Genomic DNA, 21,479 nt, shown 5'->3' with positions numbered 1-21,479 from the left:
TTGAGATTTCTGAATATGACATTAGAAAAGGGTAAGAAAGTTACAGAGTTATCTAGATGCCTGCTGCAGAGAAGGAATGGATGGCTAAGTGATGGGAGAAATGCAGCTAACAAGTAGAGTGATCATTGTATGACCTTAAAAAGGAGGGAGAATGGAACTTTTCTAAGCTTTGACACACTGAGCTTAGAAATTTCTGGAGGGTGGATTCTGATATTACTAGCTTTGAATTTATTGGATCTATTCATATTTTAAGCCTTTGCAGTGCTGAGAGCTGGAGAAACCTATTTCTCGCATGCAGCACTGGAACTAGTGGCCATATCTAAGAACAGATTATTAACATTTACCTCTGAGTATGAGCTTATCTTACTCAGTGCATATAGAGGAAACAGTAAGAATAAAGCTATTGAATAAGTACTCAGTTCTTATAAAGGAAAATGAAACAAAGAAATGAGTGAGAATTTACAATAATTCAGAAAAGATAATTGGTTTCAGAGTCAATTGCATTGCTGAATGAAGGTTTGCTGAGAGAAAACAAATTTGTGAGTTTTTCTTGACAGTGAAAGTTTTTGCAACAGAATTGTTATTGAATTGTTATCACTGAAAGTGCCACATGAATCTGATTTTAGACTACCCATGACAGAACAAAAGACCCAAAGTAAAGGAAATACTTACACAACCCCAAGGAAACCTCTGAGGTCTTTGTTACAGCTATGCTGATAATACCTGTAATGTAAAAGCAAGGACTGATTTTTCCCACATTTAAAATGTTCCACATTTAAACTACTACTTTAGATAAGCCATGAAAGTTTTATCTAATTCTTTGTAGCTACTGCAGGCAGAAACAAGTCTTCAAGGAATTTAAAGGTGCAGAAAGTAGTAAAATAGATTTTCAGAATCTTAGATGCTGGAGGAATATCATTATAATACTATACCATTACTTTCCTGGTCTGAATAGGAACTGAGAAAATTCTAGTTTTCTGTCTATGACATAATACTGTGTTTTACTGAGTGCATGTAAGTAATGATAAAATAGACTTTCAGGTAGAGGTCAAAGAACCAATGGTGCAATCTACTCCTTTCATAGGTGGTCGCACAGAGTCTCAAATGTTATTTTTGTCTTGCTCTGTAGTGCAGCCTCTTCAGAACAGAAGTGAGAATACAAGAATCTTGAAAATACAGAAGTAGCTGTCTGTATGTCTCATGGGAAGGGATTTTCAGTCTCTTTAAGCAAGCCCACAGAACTTTTTTCTTGCCATCTCTTTAGACATATGGGTTGATAAAACAAGGAAGTTAGTTTGACGTAAATTACCCAGTTAGCCTGACGTAATTGTTACCGGGTAGTAAACGTGTTCAAGTTGATGAGAGGAAGGCATCCTTCCTTCTTGTAAGCAAGCCTGGACATGCGCCTTGTTGCTAACAACAACACGTTGCTGTGAGATGTTCAAAAGAGCCCCCCGGGAATCAGCCTGAAAAACAGATGAGATTGTGCCCCCAGTTCCCTTAGTCCCTTTGAAAATTCTGCTTGTCTGTCCTAAAACTTAATGCAGGTAGAATTCAGGGGTGTTCTGAGGTTTTTGGAGTAGGGCTGGGGGGGTCAAGTAGATTTATTTTGCACAGTAAAGGAACTATCTTTTTGCATTATACTATGCAACCAGATGTTTTCTATTGTCTTACATGTTATAACTATTTATACATCATTTTTAAACTTTAGCCTAAACAGAATTTGAGAGAGATGTTTCCATGACTAGGTTTATTGTACAGATCAATTTTATTGAAGAGCAATGAAATTTCTGCTGTCTGTGTATGAATGTCTTTCCCCCGGTCTGCTCTCTTTTATAGTGTCTTTAGCCTCTAGCACTGTTGGTTTGGCTGGGCAGGTCGTCCACACAGAAACCACAGAAGTGGTGCTGACAGCTGACCCCATTGTAGGGTTTGGGATACAGCTCCAGGGTAGCGTGTTTGCTACAGAGACCTTGTCTTCTCCGCCTCTCATTTCCTATATTGAGTCTGACAGTCCGGCAGAAAGGTGAGGTTCTTTCAGACAACTGTTAAGTACATTTTGGTGAGCATTCCTCGGGGTACTTTGGGCTGGTTGCTTTGAATTGCTGATGAATTGCAGGGCCTTGTTCAATAGAAGGGTGGCATGCAATAAGCTATCTGTTCTGATAATAATATTTCATATTCCTGAAGAATGACAATCATTGGTGCCTTGATCATCCAGAGTCCTCCAGCAGGAGACTGGAAGCTATATTCATTAAAAAGGGAAAAAAAACCCACTGTCTCTGAAGTCAAAATAGTAATAATTCAGTGTGCCAGGGAGGAAGCCAGTCCTACTTAGCTTTAGTATATGTGAAACCTTAGGAAATACTAGAGTTTTGACTTGCTAGTTATTTCATTACGGCATTTCAGTTGTACCTATATGCTTGTGTATCTTTTCAATCATGGCGTGAGTTCATGTAGAGCAGCAGTAGTTGCACATGCAACTGCTAGTTGCCACTCCAGAGCTACAACATCTGTAGCTTGGGGTCAGAGACAGCAGCGATGTCCACAGGTGGGGTGGAGGCATGAAGGCTGGGCCCCTCTTCCCAGGTCTCACAACACACGCTGACAAGGGGCCTCTGTCACCCTTCTGGAAATCTGTGCCTGGATAAACTCTTGAACTGCCATGTTGCTCTTCTAAGGACAGGTTGGATGTGTTTGATAGTACCGGCTCAGATAACGTGCGTGTCTAACGGCTGTTTTGTACCATTGTGTTCCAAGGTGTGGGGTCCTGCAAATAGGAGACAGAATAGTGGCAATAAACGGTGTCCCGACAGAAGACAGCACGTTTGATGAGGCCAATCAGCTGCTCAGGGACTCCTCTATCACCAACAAGGTCACTCTGGAAATAGAGTTTGATGTTGCAGGTATGAGCATACTATTATTCTGTCTTAGAAGAGAAGGGAAGGAATAAATCCCAAATAGACTGTGCGTGTTAGGCATCCAAGGTGGGGACTGTGTTCTCACACGTACCAGTCAGCTGTCAAGTGAGCTGTTTGAAGACGGTGCCTTTTTGTGCCGCTTTCTCATTGCACTTAGCCCTGCAGTATGCTTCAGAACACAAATAGAAATGACAAGTCCTGTAGATAGAGCTGGTGACAGTCTCTCCTCTGAGTTATTTCTGGATGTATTTCTGCCCTGAGATGGGAATATTTTGCTGAGCCAAGACAAATCCTTTACAGGGAAGCTAATGAAATGTTTTACTATACAGAAGAGCATTATAAAAGAGTGGATAAGCAAAAAAATCTTCAGAGTTTTACTTACAGTACCTCAAACCAACAAGCTAAATAAAGCAATAGACATTGAGCCAATAAAAGCTAGAAAAAATCATTGTTAATGTTGCTGGTGAATCTTCGATATTACTAATGACTTTCCCCCATTTCCTCTATAATGTGTTTAAGTATATAGAATACACCTATAAAATCACAAAGTGTGTAAATTAAATGAGCACACAGTGTATATGCATTACCCAACCTACCATGTAAATAGTAAAAACATTTAAGACTTCTGTGCTGACCTGACAATAGCTCCTTCAAAGTCAGAACAGTGTCAGATATGTCATATTTTGCACAGTATAATTATTATTAATGGTATTTTAAGTCATGATGTCAAAAGCAGACAAAAGATTCTTAGTATAATAATTCTAAGTGATGTTTTAGTATGCAGATGTCTAGTATAATGTAAAAAAAATAGGCCAAACACCATACATGCATTTGTATAGTTAGGAAATGGACGATTAAAAAGTAAGAAAACAGAATAGTGAGAGCAGCATTTAAATATGCCTGAAGTCAGAAAGGACAATGAGGTTTGTATTTCAGTGTCTGGATTTGTTTGTGTTCCTCCTATTTGCTTCCTCAGAGCTGACTCATGCTCATGGTTAGACTCTCCTGCCAGGTGTGTATTTACATGTTTACATTGCTGTAATTTCAGCTGGGTCCTCTTCAGGCCAAGGCCCAAACCTTGGCTAGCAGCGATGCCAAATGTCGGGATTCAAATGCAGTATGCTGTATTCAAGTGTTTTTTTGCCTCAGCCAACACCAGACACTTCTTCATTAGTAATGTTTTGATTCCTTTTAATCCCAGGAGATGTAAAATCCATGGAAATTACCTTAATGGACATTTCAAAATGTATTAGACCTACAGCAACAAAGGCCTGAAATCCTTAAGATTTGATTTTCTGTCCTTTTAATTAAAAGCTATCTGCTGGTACTAAAATCTTCACAAGTGCTAACAGAAATTGTACATGAGCTAAAATCCTGCAGTCTCAGCTGGCTGGTGGCCCATGCAATCTCCATAAACTCTGTTAAGCCTTAAAAAAATTGAGTTACTGCAAAATTACCAATAGAAGTATAAATCATATTTCGTATGTCCTTCTTCTCTCACTTCAGCATTCATGTTTTGTCTGTAGCTATATTGCTGATATGATTTTATCAATTTACATGTACAGTTCCATGTACTTGGAATTGGTGTGTCTTATAAACTATCTAACATTTTAAATATTTTTTTATAGAATCAGTTATACCAAGCAGTGGAACATTTCATGTAAAGCTACCAAAGAAGCATAATGTGGAACTTGGCATCACCATAAGTTGTAAGTGAAAGTGCTTATTTTTAAGACCACATTTACAGGATAATCCACAGAGAAGTAGATCCTATAGTTATAGACTGTACATTCATTTTGGATTAAACTTCCTATTCTTTTTCTCTAGAATGAGATGGTTAGCAGTGCTCTGTCTCATAATTAAATGCTACCCTGTAACAGATTTATATTCCCTCTCTAGCTAGTTAAAGAAGCCAGAAGTTTACCAGGCCTAGAACTTGACTTATTCCTTCATGTGTAGCACATAGTTAACTACCATTGAAGATAATTTTTAAAAAGAAGTCAGTAGAAGTAGGTACATGCAAAAGTACTTCCATAACTAGGGAAGCTGCAAATAGTCCGTCATGGCCTCTCGCACCCTGTTCAGAGTGGGGCTCTGAGTTGAAGAATTGAAGAATTCGGGAGCCCTTATAGGCAGAAGGATCTGCTTATATGTTTGTTTTTTTTTTCTCTGCCAGAGCTTGAAAATACTTCTTCAGTCTGTATTTAACAATAACTCTTTCCAATTACTTTTTACATGTTCCTGGTCTTAATAGCAAAGAGCTGTGGAACTGCACAGCTGGAATTGTCACGTAATGCAGAAGCATGCGCTACACCAGTAGACCTGCACCTGCTGGGGCGGGCAATGAAACCAGCTCTTCCTACTCCCAACCTTCCCACTGATAAATCTCCTCTTGAAAACTATCGGTGTCCACCAAAAACTAGTAGGCAGTCTTAAATGTGCAAGTCACATAGGAATAGCCCCTTTCACTAAGGTTTTCAGATTGCTGAAGAAGGTAAGGACATGTATTTGTGTAAGGCTGGAATCTGGCCTTACTGAAATTAGCATTCTGTTATGGTTGTGGCCTTTCTTAGACTATTAGCCTTTCTTGGAATTATTTATGTGTCTTGGGGGGAGCTTGTGCTTTGACTTACAGTCTCAAAGCTTTTACCAGCAGAAAGAAATAAAATTAATCAAAAGTACAGCAGGCACTCAATGCTAAGAATTACATCTGAGGAATAAATGAGAGACACTGCAGACTTGTTTCCTTGTGTTACATACTTGAATGAGGAATTGTTGGACTCTGTAAAAAATGGTGCTTAAAACAAAATCATGGGTCTAGATATATTTGTGCAAATGAAAGTACTGGAAAATGAGAAAACCTGGGGAGAGGCTGTTCTATTTGAACAGTATTCTTAGAATCAGTAATGGTCTGTGAGATTATGGTAGAAATACTGTCTTCCTAGTAATTTAGTTAATAATGCTTTTTTGGAATTCAGACACCTCATACTTTTTTGTCTGGTGAGAATAAACTTTGAATGGAAAGCTAATGTGCTTGGTAGCACTCTTTCAAACTCTGCATACCTTTTTCACTTGCAACTTAATTTTCTTTGGTTACTGCCTTATGTTCAGAGGAATATCTAGCTGGTGTTAGCTCTGTTCTTTTGAATATACTGCAGTATATTTAATATGTAAATTAAACTATCTATTATATGTAATCATCCCACTTGTGAATAGTGTTTAATACATATGAACTGTTTCCAAGATTGTTTAACTCACTATTTGGTTTTAAGGAATTTACACTATTAATGGAAAGTTTGCAGATTTGCTTGGTGGAAGTCTTGAATTGCTTCTTTCATGCTTGCTTTTCAGTACTTTGCTCTGTTCTGTCCAATTTACTCCCTAAATGAGGCAGTGTGATTGGAAGAATATGGGTGGTTTTATATTCATTTTGTCAAATTTTTGTCAGGACATTTTATCACATTAGCATGCCTTTTATTATTACTGATATTGTCAAAGAGCTATATGATTTCTTTTAAAAAACAAATGGAATACTAAATTGTAACTCAGCAGAGTTGGTATGACCAGGCTTCAAGCAGAAATGATGCAAGAGCTCAGGTTAATTCACTATTGAGCTTGATCTGGGTAAGAGCTAGAGACCTGTTTCATCATCTCTCTTTTCAAGGTTGTAGAGTTAATAGTGAGAAAGTGCTATCTCTGTAAAAACATTGCAGAGAGCACCTGTTTTGTTTTCCATATCCCCAGTTTTGTTTGATATTTGGATGACAAAGTCGAGAGATGACCAAGACAGACACTTTTTGTCAGAAGGGAAATGCAAGTCTCACTTCAGGTCAGCACTTCAGCATATGCTTAATTTTAAGTCCGGGAGTTACTTGAGTCAGATATTAAGAGGCATGTATCCTCAAAGTAGAATTTCTTTCTTTCTTTGCATTGTTTTCCTTGATAGTAAACACAAAGTTGGCTTACATGGAATTACAGCCAGATGCTTGAAGGCATATATAACCAAAGCGACACCAAACAGTAAAGACAGTTAAGCTAATTCATGGTGTTTGAAAAACACAGAAGTTTCCTTTAATTTCAGATTTATTAATTCAGTCATCCCCCTCCCCCCAAAAAACAAACCAACAAAAAACTTAGATAGCAGAAACCACTAGAAGGTAAGACAGAAGAAAGTCTCGTGAGAGTCGTTGTAAATGTGGGGCGCTGAGTTTCGGCGCTCTCGCTCAGTGAAATGGCCTTGCCCAGGGCTGCCGTAAAACACACGCTGAGCTGCTGTCATTGTTCGGCCTTCCCTTATCCCTGCAATATCTGTCTAAGATTGACCCATCATCCCATTAATATCTGCTAACACTCAGTACAGAGCCTACTGCATAGTTTGCTAAGATAAGTGACTGTGTATTTCATGATGCAGCTACCACCATTTGCACCTGCAGTTACCTGGCTGGAGCAATTAGACTATCTCAGGTTTTAAGATTAGGTCATTCAAATAAAGCCTGACACAGCAGTGAGTGTTCATGTCATTACCTTTCCATAGGAGAACCATTTCATAGGAGGAGGATAGCTTTCTTGTAGATAAATGGTGTACAAATCTGTTACAATTTATTTGCCAGCTGTATTGATTTTAGACCATGTAATGGAATATAGATTTTTTTTTAAGACCAATTTTTGTGACACTGGCTACTTAATCATAGACTAATATTTTTAAATACATTAAATGATGTCCAAAAAAATTACTAATACAGTCTGGTAACTGTAGTTAACATCTCTTTTTTCCCCTTCTTTCTTTCTTTCTTTCTTTCTTAAGTAAGATTCTGATATCCTTACTGTAATGAACTGCAGCACCTTGCTTCATAAGTAATCTCTCTGAAGCTAATGGGACTACTCAAGGAATAGGAAGCTGTAAAGCTGGCAAGAATATCAGAATCTCACCCAACTATTATCCGTTTTTCCTAAGACATTTTGACTAGCACCTAAACTATACTCTGCTTTACTGCATTTGTATCTTATCAGAAAGAAACTTTGTAAATATCTGAAGATATTTAACATTGGCTCTGAGAGTTGACTTTCTAAAACTTGTCTCTGTATATTTGGGGATTTCATTTAGTAAAATTCATTTTGCAATGTTACAAGTAGCCATTTCCAAGACAGGGCCTGAAGACAGAACCAGCAGGTTTCTCAGCTGCTCCAGGTAAACCGCTGCTTAAAGTACAAAAGAACTACTTCAGTCTACTTTTAATAAGTTCTTCCCTCTATTTAATAAGCATACTATTAAAAAAAAAATCCAGTGGCTTTTGTGACTCAGTAGACTGGCTTTCTGTAAAAAGTGTTTTTTCATCCATGAGCATTTTCCTGTGAAGTTTGTTCAGTGTTTGATCAAACTCCAAAACTTGAAGCCAGAGCCCTGTAAGTGGGTTTTGGCTGCAAGGTGAGGTGTCCACCCAAAATCTGTTAAAGAATGGCTGTGTTTCAGTCATACTGTTTTTTAGTTTGAGTTAGCAATGAAATAAGAAAGTTTGATTTTTTGTTTTCCTAATAAACAGCTAATGTACAGAACTGACAACATGTCACTGAACTTGCTTTCCTTTGACAGGAATTTCCTTTACTAGTAGAAGTAGAGTGGAGGCCTGGGACTGAGACTTACAATCACAGGATAATTTAAAGAGGAACTGAAGGGGCCTCTGGAGGTAATTTGGCCTAATTCCCTGCTCAAAGCAGAGCCAACTTAGATCAGGTTGTTTGGGGCCTTTTTCAGTTGTATTTCGAAAATCTCCAAGGACAGACATTGCACGACATCTCTGGGCCCCTGCCCTTCCTGTATCCAGGATCTAAGTTATACCAGTTTTTAGTACCAGCAAATGCTGGAGAAGTATCTCCCATCTTCCTTCCCCCACTGCCCACAATGTGATTCTGTCACCTGGATCGATGTGGTGAAGCTCAGCGTTTTATGCGTGTTTGTGGTCTTTGCAAGTGTAGATTAGATGCTTGATAGGGACTGTTTTCTCAATTGCTTTTTAAAAACAAAAATAATGGAGAGTTAAGGCTGTACAGTGTCACTTCAATCATCTTGTGTTGAGTAATTAGGATATGTTTTTGAATTGCACAGTCAAATAGTACTTTCTCCCTGGAACTCTTGCTTCCCTGCTCTCTGGGGAGAGATGGAAATGGGCTGTGTAGCAAAGAGGACTGTTGTCTCCAGTGCTCCTGCTTCCTTTTTGGAATTGGATGGAGGTCGCATAATGAATGAGGTGGAGGACTGCAGTAAGCAAAAGGACGTGATTTCATGGTCAAGATAGTTTAATGCTACCCTGGAGAAATTAGTTTCATCCTTTTCTGTACAGTGAAGTTATGCTGAGATGCTAGTCATTCCACAGAGAAAAACAAACAAACAGATTTTCCATAGGTGGCTGCTTGATTTTGTGGGGAAGCATTGAGATCCTGGGGTCACATTTGCAGAAATGCTGAGCATTTGCAGCAATAGCTTAAAATGCCAGTAGTTGTACTTTGAACGTAGAAGGTATTATTTGTTACAAACAATTGTGAAAAAATAGGACATAGATATCTTATTGCTCACTCAAAATTGTCATACTTTGACCTAAATGCTCGCATATTTCATTTCCTTATCTGTAAAATAAGAATAATAGTGCTTAGTCTTCTTGTGGGGGACAGAGCCTGTTCACTAAAGTTTAGGAAGCAATCTTAATCTACGGTGATGTGCAGTAGGAAAACTCAGGAGGAAATTAATGATTTTTATCTCTGCAACAGAACTTGTATAATTGCAGTAAGTATGTCATGGACATTGAACAAGTATAAAACAAAGCGTGGACTATCTGCTTATTAAAGGCTTGTGAACATGCGGGGAGTTTATTTCACAGTGAGCGTTGTTTGGTGCCTACAAAAGGCTTTCACTCACCAGACACAATTAAAAGCACAGAGTAACTGACAAAAACTGAAACCACATGGACTTTACGGATGTCTCATTTTGGTCTGTGTATTTTGTCCCTTGATCCTTTTCTGTTCTAACACCTTTATTGCACTGTTCCTGTACTCAGTTTGTTTGCACCTCTGCTTTTGGAACAATGAAGAATTGTTTTCTTTAGTTTGGTTATTTTTTATGAAAGCAGCTTAATAAAATAGATCTGAGTATCCAAATTTCCAAGTGCAGGCATCGTACAGCAGGTGACTCGACAGCAGAGACTTAGGGGTAACCCAGAGGGTAAAAACAAAGGACTTAATAGAAAGTTCATCAAAACGATGCTTTAAAATTTTAGGAATATATTAATTGGTGAAACAAACCTGAACTTTTAGTAAATCTTGAAACTTGAATAATTTAGATGTATCCCATGTATGCAAGTATGAAAAACAAGCTGTGAAAACTGTACCGCTTGCACAAAGTTATTTTCTATCCTCTTAAGTTGCAACAGATGTGTTTTCTGAAAGCATATTTTTGGGGACAAAGCTCTCAAAGTTCTTGAAAGTCTTTGTAGCTCCGTCTTCTGGGTTTTCAAGATACTATGTTTGAAATACACCTATTCAGCAGTAGTTGAACAGTTCCTTTGTACATTCAGAAGCTTTCTTGGTCAGGACAGCCAAGATTAACCAGAGTCTGTTAGAGTATTGTTGGCAGTGTTGTCATTGTTAATGCTCTTCATGGTTGCTGTTGGAGAAGATCTGTCATTTTCCACCAAACAGAAGAATCATGAGCTGCTAAAGTAACTGACATAAAGATCTTGTAGGTGATCCTACCCAAGCCTGGAAGCTTTTTGGTGATTGTCCGTCAGGCATTGGAGCCTAATGGAGAAGGACTTTCTGTGCGTGTGTGCAGAGGCTTCAGTTGGCACAGCATAGAAATACGTCAGAGTAGCTGAAGAGTCCTACATGGGCAAAGCCTTTAGTACTTTCAGGAGAACTGAGAACTTACAGCACATAGCAACATTTTAATATCAGCATTCTCTTCTATAGCAGGACTCCTGAGAGTCAGTCTGCGTTCCCCGCATTGACTATCTCCTGATCATGGCAGCTGGAGGCAGTGTGCTTCCCAATGCCAGAGAGCAGGCGCTACACCTCTCTCTAAAAACATATCTTTTGACATCCTCAAGTTCTGTCCACTGCTTGCCATACCAAATCTTCAGTACAGTCTTCTGTCAGCAAGCACATGAAAGGTCCCCAAAATATTGTGCTAAATGAAGCTGCTCCAAGAAGTGTTCTTTTGGAAGCAATCAGTCCTTATCATCCTCTCCCTATGGTTTTCTGGAGTAGTAAACTGCTTCCCTTACAGCTGAAAGTCAAGCAAGATTGCTTAGTAGCGTTGTGAATGGCTTGCATAGTTTTCTCACAGAGATATATCAAATTCTTCTGCACAAATCATTAAATAATTGCAATGCAATGACTGGCATCGTAGAGCAAAGCCTCCTTTTAAGCATGACAAATAACAAATTGAAAATTATGTCAGGTTTCTCCCAAAAGAGCTGAGTTAGGCATGCAAGGAGAGGAATGACAAGGTTTTTAGTAATCTAACTGTTGCTGGCATTGCAGTGGGTCCAGTATGTCTATCCAGTACAGAGTGGGGGAAAGTCCACAATACTTAAGGCTCTGTGGTAGTATTAAAGGAGCAAGCTCCTCATCAAAAGGGCCACCAGTTTACTTCAGAAGAAGCAGTGAGTCATGCTGAGCAAGCATCCATATGATGTAAGCTACATCTGTGCAAATGCAATAACTGCATATCAACCACCGTGCCTCAGTTATCCGTATTATCTCATTTGTTGTAAAGTAGGTGTCTCCTTTCTCACCCAGGCAGCACTATCTTCATACCTCCGTCTTAAGCACTGGAGACAGGGGTGGATGTGAAGAATGAGGCCTAGCCTGCTCAGAAGAAATGTTGCCAGAAGAGCTCTGTTGGTCAGGCGATAGTAAAAATGTTTTATGTTTACAGAAATATTCTGGTAAAAGCTCCACGTCAGTAGTTGTGCTGAAAGTTTCTATTAACAAAAGTCTCCCTGTATGTGTTGTACCTACACAGTATGTGATATGTCACTGCAGCTGTATGATGATAGCTTTGCATTGTCCAGTCCTGGCCTAACCCAGGGCTCAAACATGTCAGGTTGAATCCATTTTACATCAGTCACCTTAATTCTAGCATTTTCTAATTTGTCAGAAATAGAATTTAAAATCTTACTGCTTTTTGTTTGTTTGTTTTTATTTATGCATGTTTAATGTAGGGGGAAGAAGTATAATACAGATATATAATATGTATGAAATATTGATTTCCATACATAATTAGCCCATGTGAATATATACAAATAAGAACAGATACTTGTCTGTATTCTTTATTGCAGCTCCATCCAGTAGAAAACCAGGAGACCCTCTGGTTATTTCTGATATCAAGAAAGGAAGTGTTGCTCACAGGTGAGACGTTCAAGCTCCCAGTAGACATGTGTTGCCATCATGTAGCCAGTCAGACTCAGCTCAAACAGAGGGAGCTTGCAGGAGACTTTTTTGCACCCTACTTAAAAGTGACATGGCTACTGAATTAAGGAAAAAAAATTTAGAAAAATCTGTCTAAAAGTTCTGTGCTAGTATTTGTATCTTCTGAAATACCTTACTTTAATTTTTAGTATTTCATGTAAGCCTGTTTGTTTGTTCACAGAACTGGGACACTAGAACTGGGTGATAAGTTGCTTGCAATAGATAACATTCGACTTGACAATTGCTCAATGGAGGACGCTGTCCAGATCCTTCAGCACTGTGAGGACCTTGTAAAGCTAAAGATCCGCAAAGATGAAGATAATTCTGGTATTAGCAGTGAGCCTATTACAAATTATGTGTATTTTCAAGTTTTTGGAATATGGGGTTATTTGTCTTCATTTAGACTTTACAGAAAGTTTTATTAAACATTACTGATTTTTGCCAATGCTAAATAAAACATGTCAAAGTAAAAAGCAAATTTAAAGGTTTATAAATTTTGAGATTACCTCAGTGGCCTGCAAGAGCAGTGCTGCAAAAGGAGATCTTTTGTTTTCTGGAAAGGCAATTTCCCTTCAGATGTAGCCTTATAAAGTTGATCTTTCTCTTGAAGGCATATTGAAATTTTCTCTGCTTTTAAGATTGCAGTCATGGATAGCAATGCATGGTCCATAGGCCTCAGTTCTCCAGCAGAGTGGTGAAGTGCATGCTTAATCCATAGTCATATAAAAATTGACTTTAGTGTGACTGTTCACATGCTTAAAGGTAAGTAGTACTTTACATGCTGTGCTGGATGGCTGATGGGAGAGCAATACATGACCAGCCTAGTGGATGTATTGAAGCTGCCATCATTTTGCACACTTACCACTATTAATATTCTTGGTTCGTCTCAATAACGGAATCCTCAGAAGCAAAATTTTACCTGGAGATAAAAAAACAAGTTCTGTTATGCATTCTAGCAGCAAAGGAGGTCAAATAATTATAACTGCTGTGATTACTGCTATTTATATTAGGGTATTACATAAAAGCATGAACTGTGGATTTGCTTGTCTTAAGCTGTACAGAGTCTCACAGCAAAAAGGCACTACGTGTTGCACCTCATTGTTTAAAAAGATTAATCAAGTATAGCTGTTGAAATGGTGGTTAGACTTGTACTAGAATGCTTTTAATTGATACGAATCTTTTCTGCTTCTGAAAGCAAACAGGTAATATCTCTTCGGTATAATCAATACAAAGCAAAGGTGGACTCATTTAGCATCTCGTGAAAATTGGCTTTCAGAAATAAGCTTTGATCCAGCAAGGTGAATGGTTGTTTTGGGTGTGGATATTGTAGTTGGGCCCCAGCAGGTGATGAGGTGGTATTTTGCTAAGTATAGCTGGGACATTTTGGGCAGAGGCCGGCCTCGCTGGCCATGGGCTGTGCATCCAAAGCACACCTGACTGACAGTTGCTTTATAAAAATGGGCAAAACAGGTGTCTTACAAAAGGAGCAAATTGCAACAACACTTGAGAGAAGTTTGACAGGAAAAATGCCTGTAGAAGGGAAGGTTTTTTTCCTGCATACGAGAGAGCGTCATTTAAATGTTCATGGCAGCCCGGGAGCCTCTTCCACCCTCTTCCCACCTTTTGGAAGCAACTACCCGTGTAGTACCTCTGCGGAGAAATGACCAGCAGCCTGTAGCAGAGGGGCATGAGCAGGGCTTTGTAGAAGAGACAGTAACTTCTCTCACACTTCTAAACACTGTTGTGGGTTTTTCTCAAATCATGGGCCTCTTTCCAGGACAGCTGTTGTTTCCGTTGAAGTTGGTACACATTTTCTGTTATCTCCACTGAAATACGGATTTTAGTCTTTTTATCCCCATAGAATAATATCTTTTGCCTCTTAGGTACTGCCCACTAGGGTAGACAGCGTAGATTTTAGTCTGTGTGGGATTCTTATTCCATGGAATATAAATGTATATTGCTTATTTTACAGTTATAATACATATGTATCAATACCTCTGTATCAAGTTCCCGTACAACTGCAGTGTCTTACCGGATAGGACTGATGTAACTGAACATATTCAAACGTAGATGGACAACTAATCAGGGACCTACTGAAGAAGATTCTCTATACAAATGGTTCTTATAACTGTTGAATGACTGACAAAGCATAATTAAAAATGTTTAAAGCAGATTTCAGACGTTTGAGGTCTAAAATGAATGTGCCTCCTGAAATGATAAAAAAATGAAAAACAGTGGCAAAGCAGTAGCAAAGGTGTAACAAAATGTGTACCTTAACTAAAATCAGTTTTAATTATATTTGTCAGTTATGAATCCCTGACTGATTTTTCTCACAAAGAACATCTGTGCGTCTTTAACTTAACTGTACAAATCTTTAATAAATTCCTCAAGAAAAGAAAAGCCTGATGCTAATAGATGGGTAGGCGTGGAGCACTCCAAAACAGTTTCTAAATTAGAGAATGAGATTAAGATTTTAACTTCTTTAACCTCTCATGCCATCTTTCTTTGAAGAGGGCAGGGCAGGGAGGAAGGGGTTCTGCCTCCCTAGGTTCTCATTCCCTCTCTATCTTTCAGACTCTCTCTTTTGATATTTATTTTAATGTGTTTTTAACTTGTTCTAGCTGCTCCTTTAGCCTTCTGTTTCTCCTTCCTCTGCTCTCTCTCCTGTTCTTCCCTGCACCCGACAGCTGGATATAGCTCGCAGCTGTGTTCCTCAGAGCCTAACCTGCAAGCAGAGTCAGTAGCAAGTGCTCCCTCAGGCTTTGCCCTTCAATCTATATTGGTGACATGTAACTCTGAAAAGCAAGAGACCAGTAGGCAGAACAGAGGCCTTGCAGTGCAGAGGATCTGCTTTTATTAAATGTGGTTTCAAAGAACTATCTACAATTACATTGCTATGAGAAAAGAAAAAAGGAAAATCTCACAAAATATGAGACCCTAAAACATGTGATGAATTGATTACATACCTTCTGCAGATGGAAATAATGTGTTCAGCAGAAGGTCCCGTTCTCCTTTTTTTTTCCTGACAGCTTCCCATTCTGAGGCTTATTTTATCTCCTGATTAACCTAATGGCTGCCACCCTTTTAAAAATACCAGAGTTCTTAACTTTCATGGCAAAACTGCCTTTCATTGTGAATTCAGGCTGCATATGTTCTTAAATAGCAAGCCTTCTTGCTGCCTGGCAAAAACACTGAAGATAATAATGTAGCAATTTGACCTTTGTTGCATTCTATGGTTGATTTTGTTAACTAGAGCTAACCAGAAACACAAAATGTACCAGTCTCCTTTTCAGCCATTCACTAAGATCTATAAACTTTCAATTTTAATTTGGCAGGGTTGCTGCATGATTAATACCTTCTTATTCACTTACTGTTGATAACAGAGAAATATCAGTATTGTGTCAACACTTAACGAATACCTACTATTGCATTTTCAATTAGTTTGGTGGTTTACTTTACATCATTCTGTTGAAGTGCTGCATTAGTGTTGAAGTGCATTAGTGTGAATGCCACCACTATGTATCTGTACTATTACTAGTATTAGAAGCTGAAGGATTTATCATTGATCCATAATTGGTCTAACAGGCAACGGAGATCAACCACTCTTTCTGCTGCGCAGCGGCAGCTTCTTTGCTAGCCCATTCTGTGTCCGTCAGTAGCTCCAGCAGGGTCTTGGACATAGATGATCTCCAGAGGTCCCTTCCAACCTTACCAATTCTATGATTTTATGATTTTTTTGGAAACAGCATATCGGATAAAGCATAGTCTGTGTAAACTGAGTCGAGGGCCAAGACCCTGTTGACAATGTCCCAAGTAGGAATCCAAGGCCAACACGAGATGTGAAAGACTTGCTGAATTAGTACTGCTGTAAGGAAGTTATAAACTTAAGTTCGCTGCAGATTGGAAAAAAGAGAAAATAGCTTAAAAGACAATCATGTCTCCCCACCTCTGCTAAAGTACCATGCTCAACATTAGAAGAAAGCAATTCTTTAAACCTTTGCTGGTGGTGCAGGTTTCTCTTTTTTCTTTTAAAATTATACTATCTGCTTGAGCAAAAATGAGAACATTTAGATTTCCTAACTTGTCTCAGGTTAGTGCTAGTAGCAATTGCTGTATAGTCATCCTAGATATTTTCCGCGCTCGTTGAGCCATTCAAAATGTCATACTCAAAGATCTAGGAAAAGTTGCCTTCCAGGCTGGACACCCTGGCTGAATGCCAATATCATAAGACAAGCAAAGGAGCATATGTTATTTTGATCTGAGGAGAAATCTGACATTTAAAACTTCAAAAATATCCCTTCACAACTAAAAAATATTACAGTTGTTTGCTTCCTGCTGTGATACTTCTAGGTAATTTGTAAAAAATATGCACTGTATTAATGCAACAGCCTTTCTTTCTGCTGCAACACCTGTTAAGGTATTGTTTAAGGAAACATAAATTGCATTTAGGTTGGACTTCCGTGCATGCATTCTTCTCCATTTCTGGTGGTGGTTTAATGAGACCAAGTTTTCAAAATAATGCAAATGAAATAAAAACTAATACAGTTATCCTTTAGCTTTGTTGATAAACACAGAATTCAGAAGCTATTTTTGATTACATCTGTTACGAAAATCAAAACTTGTCCATTAAGAAATACGGAATGTATTCCAGGTTTTCTCAGTAAAACAGCTGTTCATCATATGATGACTTTTGACTTCTCCCACTGTTGTTTTAAAAAAGTTTGGTTTTGAAACTTTCAAATTCTCCTTGGTTTTAAATGCCCTCCATTCAGGTCAAGGAACAAAAGAATAGTTGTATTTATACAATAGTAGTAACATGTCTTTTCTCTAATAAATTATCCTGAAGTTACCTTTTAATAGCAAGTAAGCTATCAAGATTTTGAGCAGAGTAAAATTCAGTCCTACTAGAATGAGGGGAGTTTTACTGTTGATTTCAATATGATCAGGTTTGGCAATAGAAAGAGATTGCATGAGAGAGATTTGTTTTTGAAAATAAACCAGTTTAATATGATTAAGAATTATATCTGAATTGTAATCCTTTGAAAATGTTGTTTGGATGCCAGTCACTAGTCTGAATGTGTTATTTTTTTCATTCCCTCTTTCATAAGAAACCAATTGCATCCCCTTGGCATTTATTGCAGATGAACAGGAGAGCTCTGGAGCAATTATTTATACTGTTGAGCTCAAGCGCTATGGTGGGCCTCTTGGAATTACGATTTCTGGTACTGAAGAGCCCTTTGATCCCATAATCATTTCCAGCCTTACAAAAGGAGGATTAGCTGAAAGGTAAATTGGAAAACAAATTATTATGAAGTATTCTTTTTGTCAAGATCAAGATTTCTTTTGTTCACATGAGCATCCTAATTTTCATGGTTTAGCAATATTTCTTATTATTCCTCCAAATACGAGTTTACAATCTTTTTTGTGTCATTTTATGATCACTGCCAAGTTCAGGAGCATGAGGGATATTTTAACGGGATGCTCTTAAACATGGTGTTCCAAGCACAGCGAAGGATTGTTGTCCTTACTATAAATCACCTAGGAGAGATCAGTCAGTCAAACTGCTCAGTCGCAGGAACATTTTAGCAGCCTTTTAAAATCTGTAGCCTTCTACAGTAGACTGTAGTAGAGAAAGGACTTTAGGTGTTTAAGCTTACCTGAAAACGTGCCACTCATCATATACACACACTTGCATCTATATGTAGACTTATATACACCATAAGTAGCATTACCCAAGGAGTAGAAATGCTCCTCACAGTAAGTGATAGAGTAATGCAACTATTAAGTTGTAGCTATCACCTGTCATTTTTAAATGTATAGAGTATATTGCAAATACTACCTTTGGTGGTGGTTTCAGAGAGAACGTGCAGAACGCAAAGCATGATAATGTGCACAGCCAGGATGAGCGGTACATTTACACAGTGTGTTGCTTTTCTTCCCTTGATACAATCCATCCTGAAAGCCACATTAGTGAAATGGCTGGTCACTTGCTCATGTTGCCATTATCTGTTCTGTTACAAGGCTTCTAAAAACATTATATTTATTTCAGATTTTATTGAGCTGTCTGAGATTACACTTAGAAAGATAGGAACAATGAATATCATCTATAGATGATTAACTCAACTACTGCAGTAAAGCAGAAATCTGCATCTCCGTGCCTCAGCACTGCTGTTGTCACTACAACAAAGGTGACTTGCTTTAAGTGTGGCTAACGGTAGAAGTACTCTGTAACACAGCTGTCAATGCAAAATGAAGGGAAGAAAGGAACACTTCATGTGGCCAAATATGCAAAGATACTGCCTTTGTTGCTTTTTATGCTCCTCTTTTCACTGTTTTACATTTCTCTTACTGTAGGACTGGGGCAATTCACATAGGAGACAGAATCCTAGCAATAAACAGCAGCAGCCTGAAAGGAAAACCGTTGAGTGAAGCCATTCATTTATTACAGATGGCAGGAGAAACTGTCACCTTGAAAATCAAGAAGCAGACAGATGGTGAGTATGGCCAAAGTAGCACGAGTGCTCTTTAATGAGTGTGTTTTTATACATTAACAAGCATTTAGGCCATTCTTGGACAAAATGTCATGTCAGTAGTAAAAAGCACATTCTTTGAACTGTAGTAAAGCTAAGAATACCCCCTTGATTCTTTTCTATAATCCTATTCAGCTACCAGTCCCAAGAAATTTTCTGTCCCTGGTCACATAAGTGAACTCAGTGATGCTGAAGATGAGACCTCAACTGCACAGAAATCTGGCAAACTCTCAGACATCTACTCCACTACAGTCCCAAGCGTTGACAGCGCAGTAGAGTCGTGGGATGGCTCTGGTATTGACACCAGCTTCGGAAGTCAAGGTACTACCAAGAATGTAATCAGTGTTTAGAGCAGAAATTACTGCCTTCATGGTTGACCTTCCTTTGCCTTAAAGAGAACCTTATATGTACCAGCTTTGAACTTTGTAAGGTGCTAGTGTCTCATTATGACCACGCACTTTGCCAGGCAACATAATTTCTTACACTTGGCTGATCTCAGATTCATTCTTTCATGACAATGTGATGTGTTTTGAAGCATTTATTAATACATTACAGACGTTAGCTTTACTGACATCCAAATAGCCCAGTCCCTAGCTCATCCCCAGCTAAATGAGTTTATCCTTCAAATGTAGATTAATGCAAGGCAGAGAACATACTGAAGATTTTCATGAATTGAGCATTTGATGACCATTTGCAGTAATTTTTAACTGACAACAGAAAAGATTTATTTTAAATTGCTGAAGGGGGAACATCGTACATTACTTAGGATTTGTTAATCTTTTGCTTCTTCCTCATTCCTGCAACATTAATGTATAACTCCCAGCCCTCAAAAGCTGTCCTTCTGTTTAAAGACATGATTTTAATTAACATTAACTTTTACGCTTCTGTTTGACTCTTGTTTAATGGGATTTTAAAATAATTTCATTTTAGTTCATAGAGGATAAGACAGATTTATTTAGACAGTGGGGAATACAGACGTCTTGTAATATTCTAGATAACAAGAAAAGTAGCTTCCAAACAGCTTAAGTGTTATTTAGCTCTTTTTAAAATGATTTTTTCCATAGTAATACAGATGTGTCCCATACCTCGTAGACATTTGACAGATAGATCCTTCCCTTAGATAATTTTTTCTCGCTCACTCTGGCTCCATGTATTCTTTCAGCTCTATCTTTATCTTTCCATTTCTGTCCATTGCCTTGCAGGAGCATGGGCTCGTGGTGGGCTGGGTTGAACCCTCACACAGAACTGAAGCTCTGCCCAGCAGATGCCCATATAGACTGAAGTTCTGTGCTGATTATGTTCATTCTGTTCTTTGACGTGTCTGCTCAGTGTAACACTGGCACTTATGGATATCCTCTGAAGCCTGCTGAGCTACATGAAGTCAGAAAACCATTGCTAATGACCAGCTTTTTTTTTTCAGTTGTTTAATTTTTAAAGATTTCTTACCCTTATTGCTTATATTTTGTCACCAGCTTTCCTTTAAACAAGACAATCTCAATACATTTAATTATAACTCCCTTCTTCTACATTTTACCTCTACCTTACTGTTACATTTTCTTTTACACTAAATGTGTTGAGTTAAATTCCCTGCCTGTATAATTTGTGTTTCAGTGGGCTTACAGTTGTGATGAATTTGCTGCCTTTTCTGTTTTTACCCATTTTAGTCTGCTTGTCAAAATAAATCAAGTTAGATTTTCTTCTGATTTTTAAAAGCTCTAAGGAGAAGTATTGCGGAGAAGGTGCCAGAATGATATGTCTGTTTCCTGTGTGAATCAATGATACTTGCAGCAAATCTGCTCAGCTCTGGAAATGGTTGAGGCCCAGAGAACTTCCCTAAGTCCTGATCATTCAGACTCTATGAGCAAACTACCAAAAATAAACCAGTATCTATCTCAAAACAGGTCTTTTCTAACTACGTTAAAAAATATCAGCCCAGACTTGGCTGAGTACATGTCACTTCTGTAAAACAGCCTGAGGGTAATCAAATTTGTGCCTTAGCCCTTGCCATAGTACTAATGTGACTCACATTTCTGTTAAAGTTCATTCTGTTTTGACCTGTCAAGTCAAGTTTTGCTCCTCTCCAAACCTTTCTTAGCATAAGCACAGCCTAAGCAAATTGAAGAGTGTGGGGGATGTTTCTGGAGCACAGATAATGCTTTACATTATTTTATAGATACTAATTTAATGCTGGTGAGCAATCTTTTCTCTCCCATTTGAATTAACACCATGTTTTGCACCTATGGCTGCCTTACCAATTGGGAGCCCTCTCCACACAGCATTCACATTTTCACAACCAAAACCCTTCCTAGAACTTGTGAGTTAGGATCTGCCGATTAACTGGGGAAAAGCATATAACTCTGTAGTTACATGGGATTTGAGGGAGATAGATAGGTTTCAACTGATTTATGGAAGTGAATTGCCCTCCTTAGAGAGGTGATGGTAGTGATATTTGTTAGTCATCAGCAAAATAGAGCTTCGTAATCCAACATGCACATCAGAGAACTCCTCCTACAGAGACTAGAAAAGGAATACATCAAGATCAAACAAATGTACAGCAGCTCCAAGG

At 38.4% G+C, this 21,479-nt stretch overlaps 1 protein-coding gene across 3 annotated transcripts in view; it reads left to right on the top strand.

Moving 5' to 3' along the window:
- GRIP1 (glutamate receptor interacting protein 1) overlaps nt 1-21,479 on the top strand; it is a 339,761-nt gene that overhangs the window by 301,051 nt on the left and 17,231 nt on the right. For all 3 annotated transcript variants that reach the window (XM_062584272.1, XM_062584255.1, XM_062584265.1), the window contains exons 11-18: nt 1,840-2,026; nt 2,761-2,906; nt 4,550-4,630; nt 12,254-12,323; nt 12,565-12,710; nt 17,525-17,669; nt 18,738-18,877; nt 19,049-19,234. In XM_062584272.1, coding sequence (XP_062440256.1) covers nt 1,840-2,026; nt 2,761-2,906; nt 4,550-4,630; nt 12,254-12,323; nt 12,565-12,710; nt 17,525-17,669; nt 18,738-18,877; nt 19,049-19,234 — 1,101 coding nt within the window. The remainder of the gene's footprint in view (nt 1-1,839; nt 2,027-2,760; nt 2,907-4,549; nt 4,631-12,253; nt 12,324-12,564; nt 12,711-17,524; nt 17,670-18,737; nt 18,878-19,048; nt 19,235-21,479) is intronic.

This window comes from Rhea pennata, chromosome 1, assembly GCF_028389875.1.
Source record: "Rhea pennata isolate bPtePen1 chromosome 1, bPtePen1.pri, whole genome shotgun sequence".
NCBI lineage: Eukaryota > Metazoa > Chordata > Aves > Rheiformes > Rheidae > Rhea > Rhea pennata.
Note: the sequence above shows the minus strand (reverse complement) of the source record. Positions and strands in the feature narration are given on the sequence as shown.